This window comes from Falco naumanni, chromosome 2, assembly GCF_017639655.2.
Source record: "Falco naumanni isolate bFalNau1 chromosome 2, bFalNau1.pat, whole genome shotgun sequence".
Lineage (NCBI taxonomy): Eukaryota > Metazoa > Chordata > Aves > Falconiformes > Falconidae > Falco > Falco naumanni.
The window spans coordinates 115,890,243-115,908,126 of record NC_054055.1 but is presented as its reverse complement, the minus strand read 5'-3'; the positions used below and the strand labels follow the sequence as shown (position 1 = coordinate 115,908,126).

General features: G+C 38.8%; 1 protein-coding gene across 2 annotated transcripts in view; it reads left to right on the top strand.

Annotated features, from left to right (window-relative positions):
- The window catches only part of EPHA6 (EPH receptor A6), a 516,780-nt gene that overhangs the window by 431,060 nt on the left and 67,836 nt on the right, over nucleotides 1-17,884 (top strand). For both annotated transcript variants that reach the window (XM_040583021.1, XM_040583020.1), the window contains one exon: nucleotides 15,724-15,785. In XM_040583021.1, the coding sequence (XP_040438955.1) occupies nucleotides 15,724-15,785 (62 nt within the window). The remainder of the gene's footprint in view (nucleotides 1-15,723; nucleotides 15,786-17,884) is intronic.

Here is a 17,884-nt window from a genome sequence, read left to right as displayed (position 1 = left end):
AAGATTTGGTATTGGTCAGCCAGGGAGCTTAGATGTGCCTTCCGATAACCAGCCAAACTGAAAGAAAATGGGAAAACTAAATTGCTTTTCAGGAATTAGCCATTTTTCTGAATCCAGGAAAAAATGTGAGGGAAACTGATCTGTAGTTAAGTGGTCAACCTAAATATGGGAAGAGAAGACCTAGTATCCTCTAATCGTGCATTTCATGAAACATGCCCATGTGCACCAGCGAAACATAACTTTAATAATGCCTCTGTGAAATCCCAGGTTTGATGTGACTCCGTGACTCTTCCCTAAAAATTTACATTCCCTCGCTAAAACACACAAAAAAAAAAAAAAAAAAAAAAAAAAAAAAGGAAAGGGAAAATTTAATTATGTATATAGTGTTTAAATCCTTTGTATGCCTCTGCAGTTGCAACTCATATCTCATGAAAGCTGCCTTAACTTTCTTTAATAATTTTTATCACAATTTGAATGACTGTAATTCTCTTACAACGAGTAGGAAAACCCCATCCCCATCATTTGTGTTGCCAGCACAGTGTGCTGCGCTGCCTCTGGCAAGGTCCCCAGCAGAGAGCCAGCTGTACAATGGCACAAGGGACCCCAGAGGTCGGCGCAGTGTTGGGTGCAGGCAGAGGGTGAGAGCACCGTGCCAGTGAGCAAGCTGCTGCCGGACACGGGGCTGGAACAGGACAGAAGGGCAGGTCAGAGGCATCCTTTCCCAGAAAGGCTGTATATGTTATCCATCCTACACTGGAGCCATTAAACATTATCTTCCACCAAAGCTAATACATGATGAATACGTGTATCTTAATTGTAAATAAAACAGGATCAAAGTTCAGTTCTGTTGCTTTCCAAACTAGATATTTCTAAGTAAAATTAATCTGCACGTGGGCTAATGTCACACTTGTATCCTTTCAGGACATCTGTAATGTTACTTACAGTTTTTCTTAAAGAAAAAAAAATCATTGTAAAAGTAGGGAGAAAATTGAAAAATTATGTAATGTTATTGATTTGCTATACAAAAGAAACTGTTCTACTTCTCTATGCCCCATTTTATCTATTGCAGTAATTAGAGGTCTCGTTACTACAAGATGATGCTTACTTTTCCTTTTCTTAAGTGCTACTATTTCTTTGTTTCTTTCTTTGAATAGAAGCTTCTCAGCAACTTTGATGCCTTTTCTTATGACTGCTCAGGTGTCTTTTGTCAACAGTTTGTAAAATATTTTTTGTAAATTTTTTTGCGCTTCATGTATCTGAGAGTGTTTAATAGCCCTTCAGCTATTCTGGCAGTTAGCATCATGATGAGATTGGTATCTGTAACCAAACAACTCTGTGAAAGAGGAAATGCTCCAAGGCTCGTAAAATTCTCCATTTTGAACATAGCATTAGGTACAGCATATCACTGATTCTGTTAATTACAAATGGTTTAACCGCATTCATGAACTGCTTCTCAGCTACATACCTACCTACAAGTTTACTTTTAAGGTCCCCAGGACTGTTGTTTTCTGAGTGCTTGTAAAGCTTTTTATCACATTTTTTTCACTTTGGACTCTGAGATGTGGTTAGTTTCATAAAATTAGTTCATAATTTCACGCTACTAAATGTCTTTTACTAGGAATTCTGATTCAATCTGATGATATATTCAAAAAATTGGAATTTTTTGGGGGAAAAATGGAAATGCAACTACATGGTGTGCAGCATGTACTCTAGGAAGGTAATGGAAATCAATGTTATTGTTTGATCATGCCAACAATAAAAAAAAAAATTATCCAAGCAGCAACCCCACAGACAGGGAGAGACTGCCCACCTTCTGGAAAGTGAGGATTGTCAGGCACTTGAAAGCCAGTGAAGGACTGTGATAAATCCAATGGGTGAGGTGTGTTCCTTTGAGAAAGAGTGCAGGGGGGGGGGGCACGTGGCATGGAACTCAGCAGTGTAAGTCAGACCTTGCTGTTAACAAATGCACCCTAACAATCTTATCTGTAGTGCTGCTATTTAGCTCTTCCTTTTTGACTTTATCATATCTGTATTTACATTAAGCCCGATCTTAATTCTGAATTGCCTGTCTTTGTTACAGAGATGACCAGAGGATGCCATTTTCTTTTCACGATAACTTCCTAAATTGCTAAAACCAGTGTTGCTGTATGTGTGAGCAAAAAACACACACATTTACAGCACTTTTAAGGGAAAAAAAAAATGTCTGTTGAAGGGAGTACTGATCTGGGATGTGAGAGTCTCAGAACTGAATCTCTTACTGTGCATGATCAATGGAAAATATAAGTTCATCCTTGAACCCCAGAGATAGGATGTACTCTTTGTTCCTTTGCACCGAAAAACACTGCACTAAACACGGGACCTTTTTTCTGAGCGTTGCTTTACCAAGGAACAAGTCACCCAAGGCAACAATGCTCCTTCTAAGGTATCGTGGCAGCCTTTGGCTGTTAGAACAGCAACAGGCCAGCAAAATCAACCTCCCATTGCAGTCTTGATGCTGTCTCTGAGGCTTACCCTGGCATTTGATTACCTTAAATTTTATTTAATTTATAAATATTAAAAATAAATTTAATTTATAGCGGGAGGGCTGCTGTGTGTATGGGTACTGCAGGGCAGCATGCTCCATCCCTGCCTCCCACAGCAGTGACCCACCTCCGTTATCGGAGACGTGGGGCTCATATTGGACAGCAGCTTTCCTGAGCCCAACAGAAGTACTGAACGTTTAGTAACTTTGCTGAACTATAACCTAGTTGTTTCACATACAGCTTGTGCGTAAGGTTTCAGTGAATTTAACTACGTGGAAGGCTTAAAATGCCTGCATTATGCTGCTGTTAGGGTCATTGGGAACAAAGATAATGAGATGGGGTTTATTCACCAAAACCTTTAAGCTAAGCTAAGTGGCAGATTTACTTCAAAATAGTCAGAAAATGTATTCCTTACTAAAGACAAAATGCTTTTAAGTCTTTTTTTTCTAAAAAATTCCCCAGAGATGTTTTAAGTGAAGCACAGAACTAAACTGGAAAGCCTGCTATAAGTATCTGGAAAACAGCTTAGCAGGGCAACCTCGCTGCTGGTTTCCTTTCTTCTCATTCTACTTTTCAGTCAATAGTTCTGGGGAGTGTGGTTTTTTTTCACCGTTGCACTGACAGCTGATGTTCATTTTTGTGGAATTTGGTGTCTGCTTTTGCACTGTGCAGAGATTCACCTATGTAAAAGGTATCCTCATTTAGCCAGCTTGAAATATTAATTTATGCTGCTGGCATGGGGTGGTACATCTTTCTGCATAAATAGATTGCCTCAAATGTAGGTGGGTTTTAAGCCTAGACATGACTATGCTAATGCAATAGTGCTTATATTTGATAGTTACATCAAAAAAGTCTGTGGCTGCTATAAAGCCACTTCACTAGAAGCAAAGCTTTCAGCAAGCCTCCAAATATCCATCCTAGACTTTTGCAAAAATATGCTCGTTTTAAGGCAGGAGCTTCCTTTTCATTTAGCTATCATTTTTGTCACAAATTACTTAGTTTCTAGTTATCCCATTTGTTAGCAGTGCAAATTCAGATGACCTAGTTGATGGGGGTCTATGACAGATGGATTCACATAAGCAATAAATACTTTTTCTCAAGCAATATCCTTGCATATATTAAATAGAATTCTTAATCCTCATCATACATACATACATACATAAGCTGTGGAAGTTCACCCCTTCTTTCATAATTACAAACACACACACAAACATACACATACGTACACATGGCGTGAAAAAAAAATTGCAAAGTGCCAGTGCTGGATCTATTTCTTCAAATTCTGGCTCTTCCAAACTAGGCACAGTGTTATTTGCTCCATTTGGGGGAAATTCGTAACTCACTGCTCTTGCTGTGTATTGGCAGCTCCCAATTTCAGTCAGATGTAAAGGAGTTGCTATGTAAATGGATGCTCGTATTGCCCTGCAGAAGTTAAGGAAAGAAAAAATGATGGTATGCTGCTGCCTTTGAAGAGTGTCAGACAGATTGTTAAGCTTGCTGAGCTGGAAAGGAAGGGAGGGAAAGCAAATGCCTTCCCTAGTGTATCTTTCAAGATAAACTCCTGAGTTTTTCTGTTGACAAGAACAATGAGAGATGGGTGTTAGGCTATGAGGAACTGGAAAGGTTCATGTTAGGTGAACCTCCCAGACCCCCTTCATGCTGCTCAGAGTTCAAACTGCATTAGCAGGAGAGGGGCAAAAAAATCAAAATTATTCTTTACACACACACCTTTCTATGGCCATCAGTGCTGCGATTTGCTTGTGATGTCCCCATGGAGTCAGCAGCTGGATCATTGCCCCCTCTTTCATTCACAGAGCACCTCTCTGAAGCTCCTGTGAAAGTATCTTCATGTGACTTTTTTTAATGAAATATGAGCATCAGTTATTTCCTACCATCTGTTTTGCATGGTTTATTTGGTCATTTTGCATGATTTTCGGGTCTTTTACATTTTAGGAAAAGGCAAGCAAGGAAATTAGGCTTGGTAAACCAGCCCACCCCTGTGAACCTCAGAAAATATATAATATGCAAGAAATGAGGATGCGCTTACTTTCCAGAAACTTAGAAGTGGTACAGGGCAGTTTGCTCGCTGTTGTCTTGGACTAGGGAGTACCAGGACTCCTCCTCCACAAAAAGTGCGTTATACCGAGGATATCCCCTTTTCAGTGTTTCGCTGCCTGCTTGTCTAACATTGTAATGTTCACATTTATTACAGGGAGCTTCTCAAAAAACTCAGACAGAACCATAGAATACTAAACCAGATGATTATCCGTTTTTCTTTCCCCAAAATTAATATTTTGTTACAATTTCCAAGTGCACCTGAATAAGCCCATTATTCTTGATATTCTATAAACTGACAATTGAAAGAAAATTGTATTGACAGACCCTTATTGAACAAAATTGCTCAACAAGAACCATCAAGGAGCAATTGTTCATAGTGAAACTCAACTATAATTAAAGTACTCCAGTAATGAGAAAAGTAATTTCTATTTTTTTTCTTTTTTTTCAGTTAATGCATTTTTCCCTACTCTGGATTCCAGCATCTAAACTCCTGTATTTGTTAAACAAAAATTGCTAGTTCTTTCTCGGTGACTAACAAATGGATTCTTTTATTGCATATCCTTTTTCTAGGATATCTGAACCAAATGGCTCTTCCAGTTTCTTCTTTCCAGCCTCAGTGCTATTTCTCTGGCATGCCTAGCCTATAAACCCTATAGCTAATACATAATGGCATGTATTTTCTGAGGACAGGCATTCAAACGTATATGGACATTTCCATTAGGCGGGCACAGAGTACTTCAGAACCAAAACATGGATGAGCAGCAAGTAACGTGAATAGTGAGAAAAACTTTCTTGTACTGGTCCGTTAGGGTTTAGCTTGAACTGTAGAACTAGGATTAAGCTCTGAGTGTAGGATGTGATAAAAAGGAGGTCTTAATTCTCCACTCTTGCTAAATAACTCATCTCATGCCCAGACGGTCATTATAAACAACTCCAAATATTTTAGCCCTAGAAGTTCAGAAAAGTTTATTTGCATATGTGGTCCTTTTTTTTCATAATATACACTACTTTGCATGCGGTAATTTATTGTAACAGGCATGTAAGTTGAAGCAAGTTGCTGTTCATTACTAACAGGAGGCTGGAGGAGCCTGGTGGATACACACATAAATGTATTTGTAAATAAGCTGCACACAGTTATTCTTTGTCTCGAGGTGAAAGGAGAAAAAAATAAAACCAAAACTGAACTCCCTCTTTATCCTAGCCTGAAAGCATTGGATATGAAAGCAGATTCCATATTTTCTGACTTTGTGAGGTGGGAGATGGGGGGAACAGTTAACTTGAATAACATGTAGGGATGGGTTGATCTGTTCTAGGTAGGAAGCCGGTGTACCTTTACCAAATTCAACTTGCTGAAGTACCATTCCCAGACCCAAATACCATGTATCGGAAATAATCTGTTAACTCTGGATTTTACACACCGATATTTAACAAACCTGTTTAGGTGCATTATACAGTTGGTGAACACTGGACAGTTCTGGACTGACTCATATGACTTGTTTGTGTTGCATAGTTATGAGAATTTGACTCCTTCCCTTGAAATTCATTTTACATTCTCAGAACAGTCTTAACTAAAATTACTAGAATTGCTGGCACTGCAGATGACTCTACAGTTACAGGAGTTAAGTTTTGGGAGACAAACGCTTTTGGTTTTCCTTCTTATGTGTCAATGTGTTTTCATATTTTTATCTCTTCAAGTAGTATATGAGGTTTTCTGCTTGACCCATCTTCATTGTAACTCTTGGCTTTTGTTCATCTTCTACAACTCAGGGTTGAAAGGAGAAGCTTGAAAATGTATGCCTGCATGTCCTGAAGGTACAAAGCCTCAGAGAAATAAGAAAAAAAGTCATGAGATCACAAAACAGTCACAATGTTAGGTGCAGTGCATCATTTAGTTGTTGGAAACCTGACTCATGATGTTTTGTTTTCTTAATTTTGGATTGAGCAACTTGCACTTTACAACCAGAGCTTCCTTTGTGGCTTTCAGAAACGTCAGGAGTGTTGATATGTGGCCTCCACTGCTTCTTGAAATGGGAAACGATGCCTTTCTCATGTGTAGAAAGCAGCGAGATATTCATAAACAATGATGCAGGAGGTGATAACTCATCAGTTTTGTATAGCTCAGAAGTTTAAAGTTTATGTCAACCAAAGGGAAATAAGGGCAAAGTATGTGTGCTCAAATAGTAAATGGAAAAAATACATAAAGGATATTCAAGACATGTCAGAATCATATAAATATCACAATCAGGCATAGTAATGAATAATCAAAAAACGATCTGATGTTTCAGAGTAGGATTAAAATAATACCTTAACCATGTCATTATACTTATGAAAGACCCAAACCATGTTTTACTGTAACCTTACGTATTCAATTTTTTTATTTTGCTCATTTTCAAATTTCTGTTGTAGCTTGCAGCTTCTAAATGTAACACACCTATGATAATGGGTAAATTCACAACAGAGATTAAGTAAGCATTGTTTCTTACATCCCATAAGTACTTGTTCTGTATCATGGTGTGCTGCATATTGATGAACTGCAGAAGCCCCTGATACACAGACTTAATTTTGTTTAAATTCCTTTACATGCTCTGGGGTCAATAGGGCAAGTGATCCTTGATGCAGTCAGATGCTGTGGACTAATTCTGAACCAAAGAACATCCCTTGCTCTTTCCACAAGAGGATGTAGATTCATAGGAACATTTGAAATGTGAAGAGTAACTTAAGGTTGAAATGTCGTTAGATTAAGCAAAATATGCTGAAATGCACTTATGAAAAAGTGAGGTGAATTGTTTTGGTTAAACTAACTGGGCAAAAGTATCTCTCTGAAACTGAATCTCAACAGAATCTGGTAATTGTTATGGAATTTTTTTATTGTTCTTTGCTTCAGTGCTAAAGTGAAAGTGCTGGAATGTTTAAGATTGTGAGCGAAATTTTAAGCAATATAAATCTTATGCCAGTATCACTTTAATTGAGTTAATTTTTCCCCAGAACATATTAAACTAAAACTGAATGCCCACATTTTTTGTGGCTGGTCACTAATAAATTACCTATTCTTACAAAGACACTACTCCGCATTCTCCCTCCTACTTACACACTGATAAAGGCTGCCATTGATGATGGGTTTTCTTGATTTAAGATGGGATGATATAACCTAGTATTTGACATAGGATGTTTCAAAAGTGATCCTTAAGCTCTGTTCATTGTGCTGACTTGTGATTTGTCATCTCTTAAAACCTCTTTCAAGTCCCAGAAAGTGGTCCTTACAGGGCGTGGGGATGACAGAACAGTTCCAGGGTACATAACCAAGATTTTGATGCAAACATCAGCTGTTTTATTGATCGGTGGAAGTTGTTGGGCAACTGCCACAATTTTGATAGATTACTTTTTTAGGGTACGTGGGTTTATCCCAAGGGCCTAGGTTGGCATGCTGCCCGCTAAGGATCAGGAGAACATGAAGGCAATGCAAAGCCTTCTTGGTGCACTTTTTGCAGATATGGTGGCTCCCACAGCTTTTTCTTGCAGGCTGAGGACTTCTTTTTTGTGATACCTCAGCCAAGCCACTTCAGCTCATCTTCTCTTTTCACCATACATAGCATGGATTTATGTGTTTATAGGTTAATATTTGAAAAACAGTGCAAAGCTCTCAAATGAGATGCTTCAGACATACTCAGAACAGTTAATGCGACAGCTTTCAGAACTGGCCTACAACCACACCAGCTCTTTTTCCCCTCCATGTGTACTTCTGGATTCTAATAAGCCATCTCGCCCTAATGGTGAAGACGATTCTTTTTTATTTCTGCTTATAACATGTAAATATAAGCATCAGGAATAAAATGGAACTTTCTTCATCCTTGTTGTATTTGTAATGCTAATAAATATGTAGAAATAGATGATACAGATAAACAACGCAACAAATGGAAACTTGAAGAAATTCAGATTTTTTTCAAAGATGTATGGATAGAAAGTATAAATGTAGGGGAAAAAAAACAAAATTTGGGACAGTTTTTGTATTTCTATGGTATAATTTTAGCCAGTATTTCTCCCTCATTTACCCAACCTCCAACTAGTGACCCAAACCTATTTCTTCTGGATTTGCCTTCTACTCCACTCCATTTGCTTCTCCATGGAAAGACAAGGACAAGAAAATAAATCATGGAAACAGTGCAGCTGCTTTCTCTTTACAGATCCACTTTTCTTTCCTCAGAGCCTTCCGGAACATCTTTTGTAGGCACACCAGAGGAGTGATGTGAGTTAGGGGTTGCGGAATGCTGGAGACCACTAAAACATCTGTTGTCCAAAGCACATTGTCCCTGTGTCATGGGAGAGACCAGGAGAACTGCTGGCAGTGCAGCACTGTGGCAGGAGAGGAGGGCCAGGGGGGTTGAGATGGTATTTTAGAAATATACATACAGCCTTCTCCTGGCTTCCAAAACATACCAACAGATGTAAATTCTTGCCAGTGGGTTACACGGTAGCGAGGGGGAAAGTATTTAATATAAAATTACAAAAAAAAAGCTCAGAGAACAATATTTTCAGATTGTGTTGATACAATAAATCTTCTTCCGTAACGGCTATATGGCCATAGTTTACTAAAAAATAGACAGTAACATGCTCATTCATTTTTTTTTTAATGATTCAATTTTGCAAAGGTATCTTCCTTTGACTAAATTAATTTCAGTAATGAAAAGCGTATACAGATGCAGAAAAATAGAAAGAGAGCTAACAGCAAGATAAGTAGGCTCGATCTGTGTGGTTTCCCACAACAGCAGATGTATATATGTCAGTGCTGTCCTGTTTGCCAACTGGCTTCTGAAGTCTCCAGGAGGGGGTTGGAACTGCAGCTTCTACTTTTTGAGGCTTTTGGAACACAGGTCTTGGGGACCTCCTGTGAAGTCAGTCAGTAACGCAAGTGAGATGGCTGGCCACATAATTCCCGTTGGCTTCACATGTGTTGATGTGGGCTAACAACTTAAAACCTGGCAGAATGTTTTTCAATGGCTTTTACCATAAACATTCATTTTCTTTTTTTCTTTTTTTCCCCCATTGGTTTTGCATTATGGAAAAAAATTATTTTTTTTTTCATTCGCTGAAATTCCTCTGTGATGCAAGCAAATGCATCATTAGGAGGAGGAGGGAAGAAGCTGCAATGCCCTGGCAAGTGGCTCTCTTATTTGAGGCATATGCAATGAATGGAACTAGGGTGAGGTCTAGGAATGCCTTCTGAGCCCTGGACACCTCAGGGGGGGGACATGGCTGCGTGTGCTTTGCAGGCTCATGCGCCCCAGGAGCAATATATTCTTATATGAACTAAAGAGATTTCAACCTTTGCTTTTTTAAGTGGAAGAATAAATATCCTGTTTATGTTCACAGATCTGTTCCCATAATGGGTATTAAAGATCTCATTATAAGTAAAGACTGTAGAAATGAACATGTTCTAACTGTATTCTTTTAGGAGGATTAATCTTACATTAAAATTTCATTAAAGTGGGCTTTGCTGCATTATTTAAAATGACAACAGGAGACAACAAGCTGAATATTTTGTCACTGATATGACACTTCAGATTCTCCTCCTTATTCATCGCTCCACCACTCAATTAAATTAAAAATTGCCAAAATCTTCTGTTGTGGAAAAAAACAAAACAAAACAAACAAACAAACAAACAAAAACAAAACAAAAGAAACCCAGAAAGATAACTAAAAATATATATTGTGTGAGTTTTAAATATAATTGTATTTACATTAGTCTGCAATGTGTGGCTTTTTTCTTTTTTGTATTTCTGCTTATTAAAAACAATATCAAGCAGATTGATCAGTGGAAAATACAAAATTGTAGCATGTTCTGAGGTGGCATGACATCAAGAAAGAGTGTTTGTCATTTATGCTGGTTTTATTTTACGACGTTGCAGTACAGCTGGGTGGGAGAATTCCCGTGAAGAACTTTCTTAGGAAAGAAAGCCCGCCTTGTCAAAAGCAGTCAGCCTCGTGCCACAAGGTAGTAGTTGCATCAAAGCAATGAATAACCCTTACACCTTCCACAGGTTTAGTCAAGTTCTGAGTAATGAGATCCATGTCTTCCTGCATCACGCCAAGCAGCAATACTGCTCTTGTGTGTTCAGTCTGGCTTTCTGAGCTGGTGGGAGTGACATGGATCTGCCAGAGTGACTCCATGTGCAAGGAGGGGAAGCTGCTTTAGCCAATATCCCACACGCGTGTCAGGGGCAGGATTATTTATAGCTTCATCATGTATAAATACGATGATAATTTTATATTGTTAAGCATGCGGTTAAATGACAAATTTGTTACAGTAAGATGCTGCAAATGCTAAATATACATAATGTGTAAAATGCTTATTTGGGGTTAAAACAGAACCTCAGAACACTATATAATTCCTCTACTTTAAAAGTCTATTTTCTCACAGTCCTTCCTAATGCAGCACAGCCGGGTATCTAAAACTGCTGCAAGAATTATTTGTTTGGCTCATTTGATAATTGAATCCATCTTCAAACCTTTTATTTTGTCCTCCCCCAATTCAAACATGAAGTTGTGTCCTCTCCTCCAGCAGCATCTGTTGATTTTCTCTCCTAGATGCTCTTGACCTCTGTCTTTTATGCCAAGTCCTCAGCCCAAGCTGACACCTTTTTCAGTGTCCTTTTTCCATGCCTTCTCCTATGTAGAACTTGACTCTAGAATTAACCTGGTTCTTCTTCAGGTATTTTTCAAGTGTGTATGCTTGTACCTGTGTGAAAACACTCGTCTGGACTGCTCAAGTCTTTAAACTAGAGCTTAGGTGTCCACCTGTCCGGTGAGGAGCACCCATGCTTCAGAAGGAACTTGTTATTGGTCTCACGAGTGCCTTCTGGTGCATGCTCTCTTCCCTGTACGGAGTCTGTCCTTAAACCTGTTTCTCAAGTAAAGATGTTGATGTTTTGTATGTGTAAGCAATAACAAATAGAGGAAAATGATTCAGTGCCTTCCAGAACTGCATTAGCCTACCCCATGATAAAATAGTCAGAGATTGCTTCTCCATCTGAGACTTCTCTGCCCTCCCCTCCCCACCCCCACCCCCCAATTCATTCCTGTCCTTGTTCTGGGGATGAAGAATTCATCTTTCTTAGTACCATGAGAGTAACATGGATTTTCATAATCTAAGTAATAGTCTTTTTTTTCTTTGTCTAGAGGCAAAAATTTCACTAGATTAGAAATATCCCACTATTATTTTTCAAAGTCATTTTTTTAGTTCTCTTTAAAGCGAAAGCAGTATTCTGTGTTTGTACAGGGTTCAGCACAGACCTTTCTCTTTCCTGGACTCAAATTGTACCCCAATATAAAGGATAGCATCTGCTCTTTGCAGCTAAAATGAAGCTAACATCAACTACTGTCATCCATAGCCTTGTGTCTTATTAAGAACTTTGTTCTACACAAGCCCTTGGGTTGGTGCCACCCTCTGACCCTTTGGAGACTGGGCGTCCCAGCCCCAGTCTGCTCCACAGCCTGCCCTTGGGACTGGTGACTTGATCTTCTGGACTGAGGTGCCCAATGTTGGATTCTACCCTTGGATGTGCCAGAGTCAGCTGCTCACCCTCACATCTCAGCCAGCTGCTCCAGAGCCAGCTGCTCGCCCCAGTCCTTCAACCATCTGTGAGCTGGGGAGTCTCTTCATGCAGCCACCAGCAAACCATGGGATCACTCGAGTGCCTCTGCAGGCTACTGCTCTAGGGAAGAAAATTCACCATTGTGTCTTGGTGACCAAGCACAGGCTGGCCGGGTGGGCTGTACTGACCAGAGGAAAGGGCTGGTTGATTTTCTGAACCTGTTTTTCCTGCACCTTTGGAATCAAGATGTGTCCTACCTTACATCTCCTGACACTTGATGTACTTACATTCGTGAAATGTTTAGAGATCCTTGTATGAAATTTGCAAACCTTTAAAATTATTGGCGACAAATTGTTTGCTGGGAATAGAATCTGTGTGTTACTGCTTTGATGATAAATGTACCTACTGGAATCTGCTGTGTAGCAGAGTTTTTTACTATATCTTCAAGCAACCAAAACAATAGCTGAGACATTTTTGATCTACAGGTACTCCAAAGACAAATAATATGCTGACTAAAATTCTCACTATATTGCCTGTCACAGTCCAGCCTGGAATACATAAATATCTTCAGTGATACGTTAAACTCGCAGCTAAAATAGGATCTTTTATCAAGTGCTGGCACACTAAAAGACGAGTGTTTGAGAAGTTAGTGTTAGGATCCAGATTTAGGGTTTTTGCTTAAGATAATCAAGCCATGAAGTTGGGTTCATTTTTGTGGTGTCTCGACACAATCTTGCATCACATTCATTTGAGATTTAGGGAGGATGGCGAGCGGCACAGACTGAGCCTGTGGGAAGCTATCAGCCCGAGTGACTAAATTTATCATTCACCAAAATTCCTGAAAACCTGATGACATCCTGATCTTCCAACATACAGCAACCTGTTTGAAGCCAAATGCTACTTATTTTGGTGTATTTATCCAATCATGCCATTCCCGTGCTATCATGGGGAAGAAGGTGTGGTTTTAAGTTAAGGCATATCATTTCAAGTGATTAAAGGAACACATTGAGCAGGTTAAACACTCATAAACGTTATCCAGTGAAAAATACTGAAATCTCTTTTTTAAATCCACAGATAAATGCATATAGATACATTTCATAGTTACTTTAGCCTAGAAGTTCATGTTGTTGGTCTGAGCAAAATGAAGTACAGTTTGTTGGAGTCTTTGAGGAGGGAGGAATATTTTGTGAGAGAACGCAGAATTAAAAATTGCTTTGAGTGTGAAAATAATTTTTGTTGAAGGATACTAACCTAAGGAGCATAAAAGATGTTACAAGAGCCTATGAACCTCTAGAGAAACTTACAAAATAGTTTCCAGAAAGCGTAGGGTGCCAGAGGGTTACCAACAGGAAACTAGGGGCACTGGTTTAAAGCTCAATAGCTCCACTTGCCAGTCCCTTCAAATGCAAATCTTCCATAAAGCTGTTTGAGTTGTTGATTTACCCAGAAAGAGAAACTTCTGGGTGCCTGACCGAATATACCATCTGAAATCCAGCTTTACATCCCTATTTATTGCAAGATGCTCTTGTCTGCAACAATTTAGAAATTACTGCTTGCTTGAGAGCTCTGCATATGGTAAGATCCTCTAGCATCAGGCTGCCATTTATTTACTTCTCTAGATTAGAGAATATTCCTTTCACATGGGGATGTCAGCCCCTTGACAGCAAGCAAATGGTAAAGGTAAGGGAATCTAGGTCATTCGTGTGCTTGAAACTAAAGAGACTAGGCTATACAACTAGTCATCATTAGCAAGCTGAAGTTAAGAAAACATTGATTTTTAAAATGCTGTGATCTCTAAGAGCTTAACAGTGATTTATCATTTAATGCAAAACCAGGGTATAACCAATGGATGCAGATGAATATAAATTGATTTGGTGGCAGATGCACATCTGCAGCTGAGACCAAACATTCAATTAAAAAATAAAGAAGCTGGTAATTCTTCATGCTTCAGAAAAGCTATCCAAAAAGACTATTAAGGCATCTGAGAATTTTCACACATAAAAAAATGTGCTACTGCACCAATATTATGAAGCACACTGAGGGCCTAAACATGAGGGTGAATACAGAAAGAACCCCAAATTTTACTAGAAGAAATGAGAGAATATTGTGAGGAACCCCTAGAAAGACCAGACTGAGCTGCGTGAATGAGCATCACCAGTGTACCAGGAACGCCAAGTCAACATGCTGGGGTGAACAGAGAAACGGCTCATTCACTTCTTGAAATTCAAGGTTAGCTGTAACAGCTCAGGAGAAAAACCTGGCTGTGGCTTCTTGTGTATTGTGGACAATTTAATAGATGCTTTCCAGTAGTAACCAAACTGAACAGCAAGTGAGCAGGTACAGAAAGGACAGCTGTGCTGGAACGGCCGCAACGCCCTTCTCCGCTTGCTCACCCTGACCGCTGGGGTTGTTTCTCATCCCCTCTTCCAAATAAAGCACAAACATATTTTGAGAGATGGGGGAAAACAAAAAAACAAACAAACAAACAAGAAAAAAACAAAACAACAAAAAAAGCATGAAAGTGGCTTCCTTTGGAATTGAAAAATATTGGAACAGCTGATGTATTGAGAACATGAAATGGGCAGATTTATGGGGTCACCACTTGGCACCCCTGTTTCCCACAAACCCCAGAGACAGGCGTGCTCAGCGGAATGAAAGTTGGCATTTTTAAGACGTTTTGCCTGCTTCCTAATCTAACATACTTGTTCATTACATGAGTTTTGCATATATTAGAATGGCTCCTTTGTAATATTAACAATTCTTAAAAAGTTCTCACTGTGTAGCCTGATTAATGTGTTAATTGGGCCTCTCCTGTCAAGCAGTTCCAGGTAGTTTATTCCTGGGTATCAACAGGGAAATAGTATTTAGTTAAGCACCCAGTTTAAAAGTTCGTCTTCAGATTTGGATATTCTTTTAAGAAATAAATGTCATGTGTTATTCCTCTTCAATTCGGATATGATCCCACCCTGGAAGCCTACAGGAAGGCTGTGCTAGTTAAGCAAACCTTTGATTCGAGTAACATTGTGTATGTTATGTATGTACAGACATAGGAATTCAGAGTTTTGCTCGAGTATACACACCCAATACACGCACCCCCCTCTAGGACAGCTTTTTTGTGACATTCCCTTCTATCTTTCTATCTGTATGCCCCTAAATCATTGAGATATTTTTTTTCTTTGAGAAGGAAAGTGTGGCACTGCATTTATAAATTCTTGGACATGGTTTATGAATTTTATTTTTTTTTAACTCAAATATATCCCAAAATATTACACAGCAAGTGTTGCTATTTGGAAAGAGCAGGCGCTTCTTTGGTCCTTTTTAAGGGGAGGAAACACTGGAGCAAACAGTGTGCATTCAGCTAGTCTAGTACCACACACAAACAAAAAAAATAATTCTTGGAGAATAACACAGGGAATTGTGTTTGTGATATAAATGAGGATTTTGCAAATATGTAACGTATTTAACTACTGTGAATAATCTGTGCATAACAGCTGGAATCATAAAAGCCCCATAATATGTCTATATTCCTAATGTGTATATTTGCTGTTTTGCAGGCAGACCAGTAATGATCGTAGTTGAATACATGGAGAATGGATCCCTTGACTCCTTTCTGCGGGTGAGGTATCATTTTCTGATGACATTTGAATAAGACACCATTCTAGGTTAAGATTTTAAATCATTTATCATAAATTAATTTCTACATAATGTTATTCATGGATTTTTAGTGAAGAATAGAAGCATTTTCCCCAGGGCACATTTCGGAGGTACAGTGATACATTAGAGCATGTCTGGAAAAAAAGAAGATTTAAACTTAAGAATATAATTGATTTCTTCTACAAAAGTAGTTCCCATATTTAGCAAAATGAATTTCAAATAGTGTTTTTCTGAAGAAAAAGATAAATTGAATCACAAACGCCTAGCCTTATGGAACCGGTTCATTTTTCTCGATCACCTTCAAAAATACTTTGTTATGATTTTTTTGGTTGGTGAAGTGTAGAATAGACTCAGTAATTGATTTATAATTATGTATGGTTACTTGCATTTAACAAATTGAATTAGAAAACAGTTCATGGGTGAAATGTCCTGACATTAATTAACCCCCAAAGGTCACAAACAAACATTAAAGAAGGGCTACAGAAAGCATGAATAATAAGTTGGCACGATTTTATTGAATTTTTCTTAGAAAAGCAGAAGGAAAGCATGGACCCTCCTAAGCTAAATTTATCCTAAAATAGTCTTTTTGTTAACAGAACCTTTGGAAATTCTCCGGAGGCCTACTGACATAAGACCCTGTGTGAATAATTTGATTGTCAAGTATTTCAAATTCATCTTAAATCCTTGCCAGCTCCATCTTGCAGAACTGTTGAGCTGGGGTTGTAGGCAAGGTTGGGATGGGGGGTAGGGGAACTGTGGGTTTGTGAAGTTGGTTGAAAGGGCATCCCAAGCGCAAAGGTGGTCAATAAGGAGCTGTGAAAATATTTGCATGAAAATCTAGATGATGGTGATTCCAGGATGTGTTGGTAGCAGGACGAAGGAACTGCTAAGAGAAAAGAGTGAATAAGCAGAGGGGAAAAAACAAGCAACGCTTTAGAAAGTCTTAAATCAGAGAGAGGGAAATAAAGTCAAAGAGTACTTGTTTGATGGTGTGCCGAGAAAAGAGGTAGTCACAAGAGAAGAGCACCTGGAACAGAGGATACTGCCCTGAAAGCACATCAGAGCTATTGTCTTAGCTATTTCTAAACATAGGTTTTAGCTATTTCTGAACATAGTTTCTCCCTTCCTTTTGCTTTTGAGTATTTCATAGCAATCTAACTCTAATATTTCTTCTTGTCCTCTTCACCAACTCTCCCAAATATTTTTTTTTTTAATTTTCCTTTGTCAAGACACATGACAGATATCTGCTGTGTTGTCAGAATCACCAGCACCACAGTTTATGGTGAGAATTTGCAGATTTCTCCAAGTCAGGTTATTTTTCTGGAGAGTCTGACTTCTTCAAGTTCTTAAAAACCGGGCAGGTTTAAAAAATCACCCCCTTTGCCTTTCTAGCTCATCCCTCCATCCACCTGCAGCAGACAGACTGCCACTGGTTTGAATACCTGGGCCTTCCCTGGGCTGTCACTTTCCACCAGTGCCACAGGAAAACTTGCCTGGGCCTGAAACTCCGCACTGTGCACATACGTGTGTGTGTGTGTACAGAGTTTCATAGAAGAGAAGAAAACCAAATACTGAGCTAATTCATGAGAGAGAATTACTTTTCTCTGATTTGCTCTAGTGTGATAGCCATATTCCAGTTTTTCTTCACATGTATTCATTTATCAGAATAGTAACTACTTATTAGGATACATTAATAGAAACCGACATCAGCAAAATTGTGATGTTACTGTGAAGCAATACGTCTCACATTGCATCAGATGTATTTGTAAGCAAAACTGCTGGGGGGGAATGTGAGCTAATCATTTCTGCAGCTGGTTTCCTTGTATATTATTTTACAGTTTCAATTAACGCTTCAGATACAGTTTATTCTTCTAAAATGCTTTCTAAAAGGACTTTAGATAATATTCAGCATCCCAAAGCACTGTAGATATGTCATCAGCATTTCTGTTAATAATTAGCAAAGCAAATGGCTGCAAAATAACCTATTTAAAAAGAAATCCAGCTGCTTCATTAATAACAGTTGTTTCCTGCAGATAGAAGTCGACACTTTTAAAAGCTTTT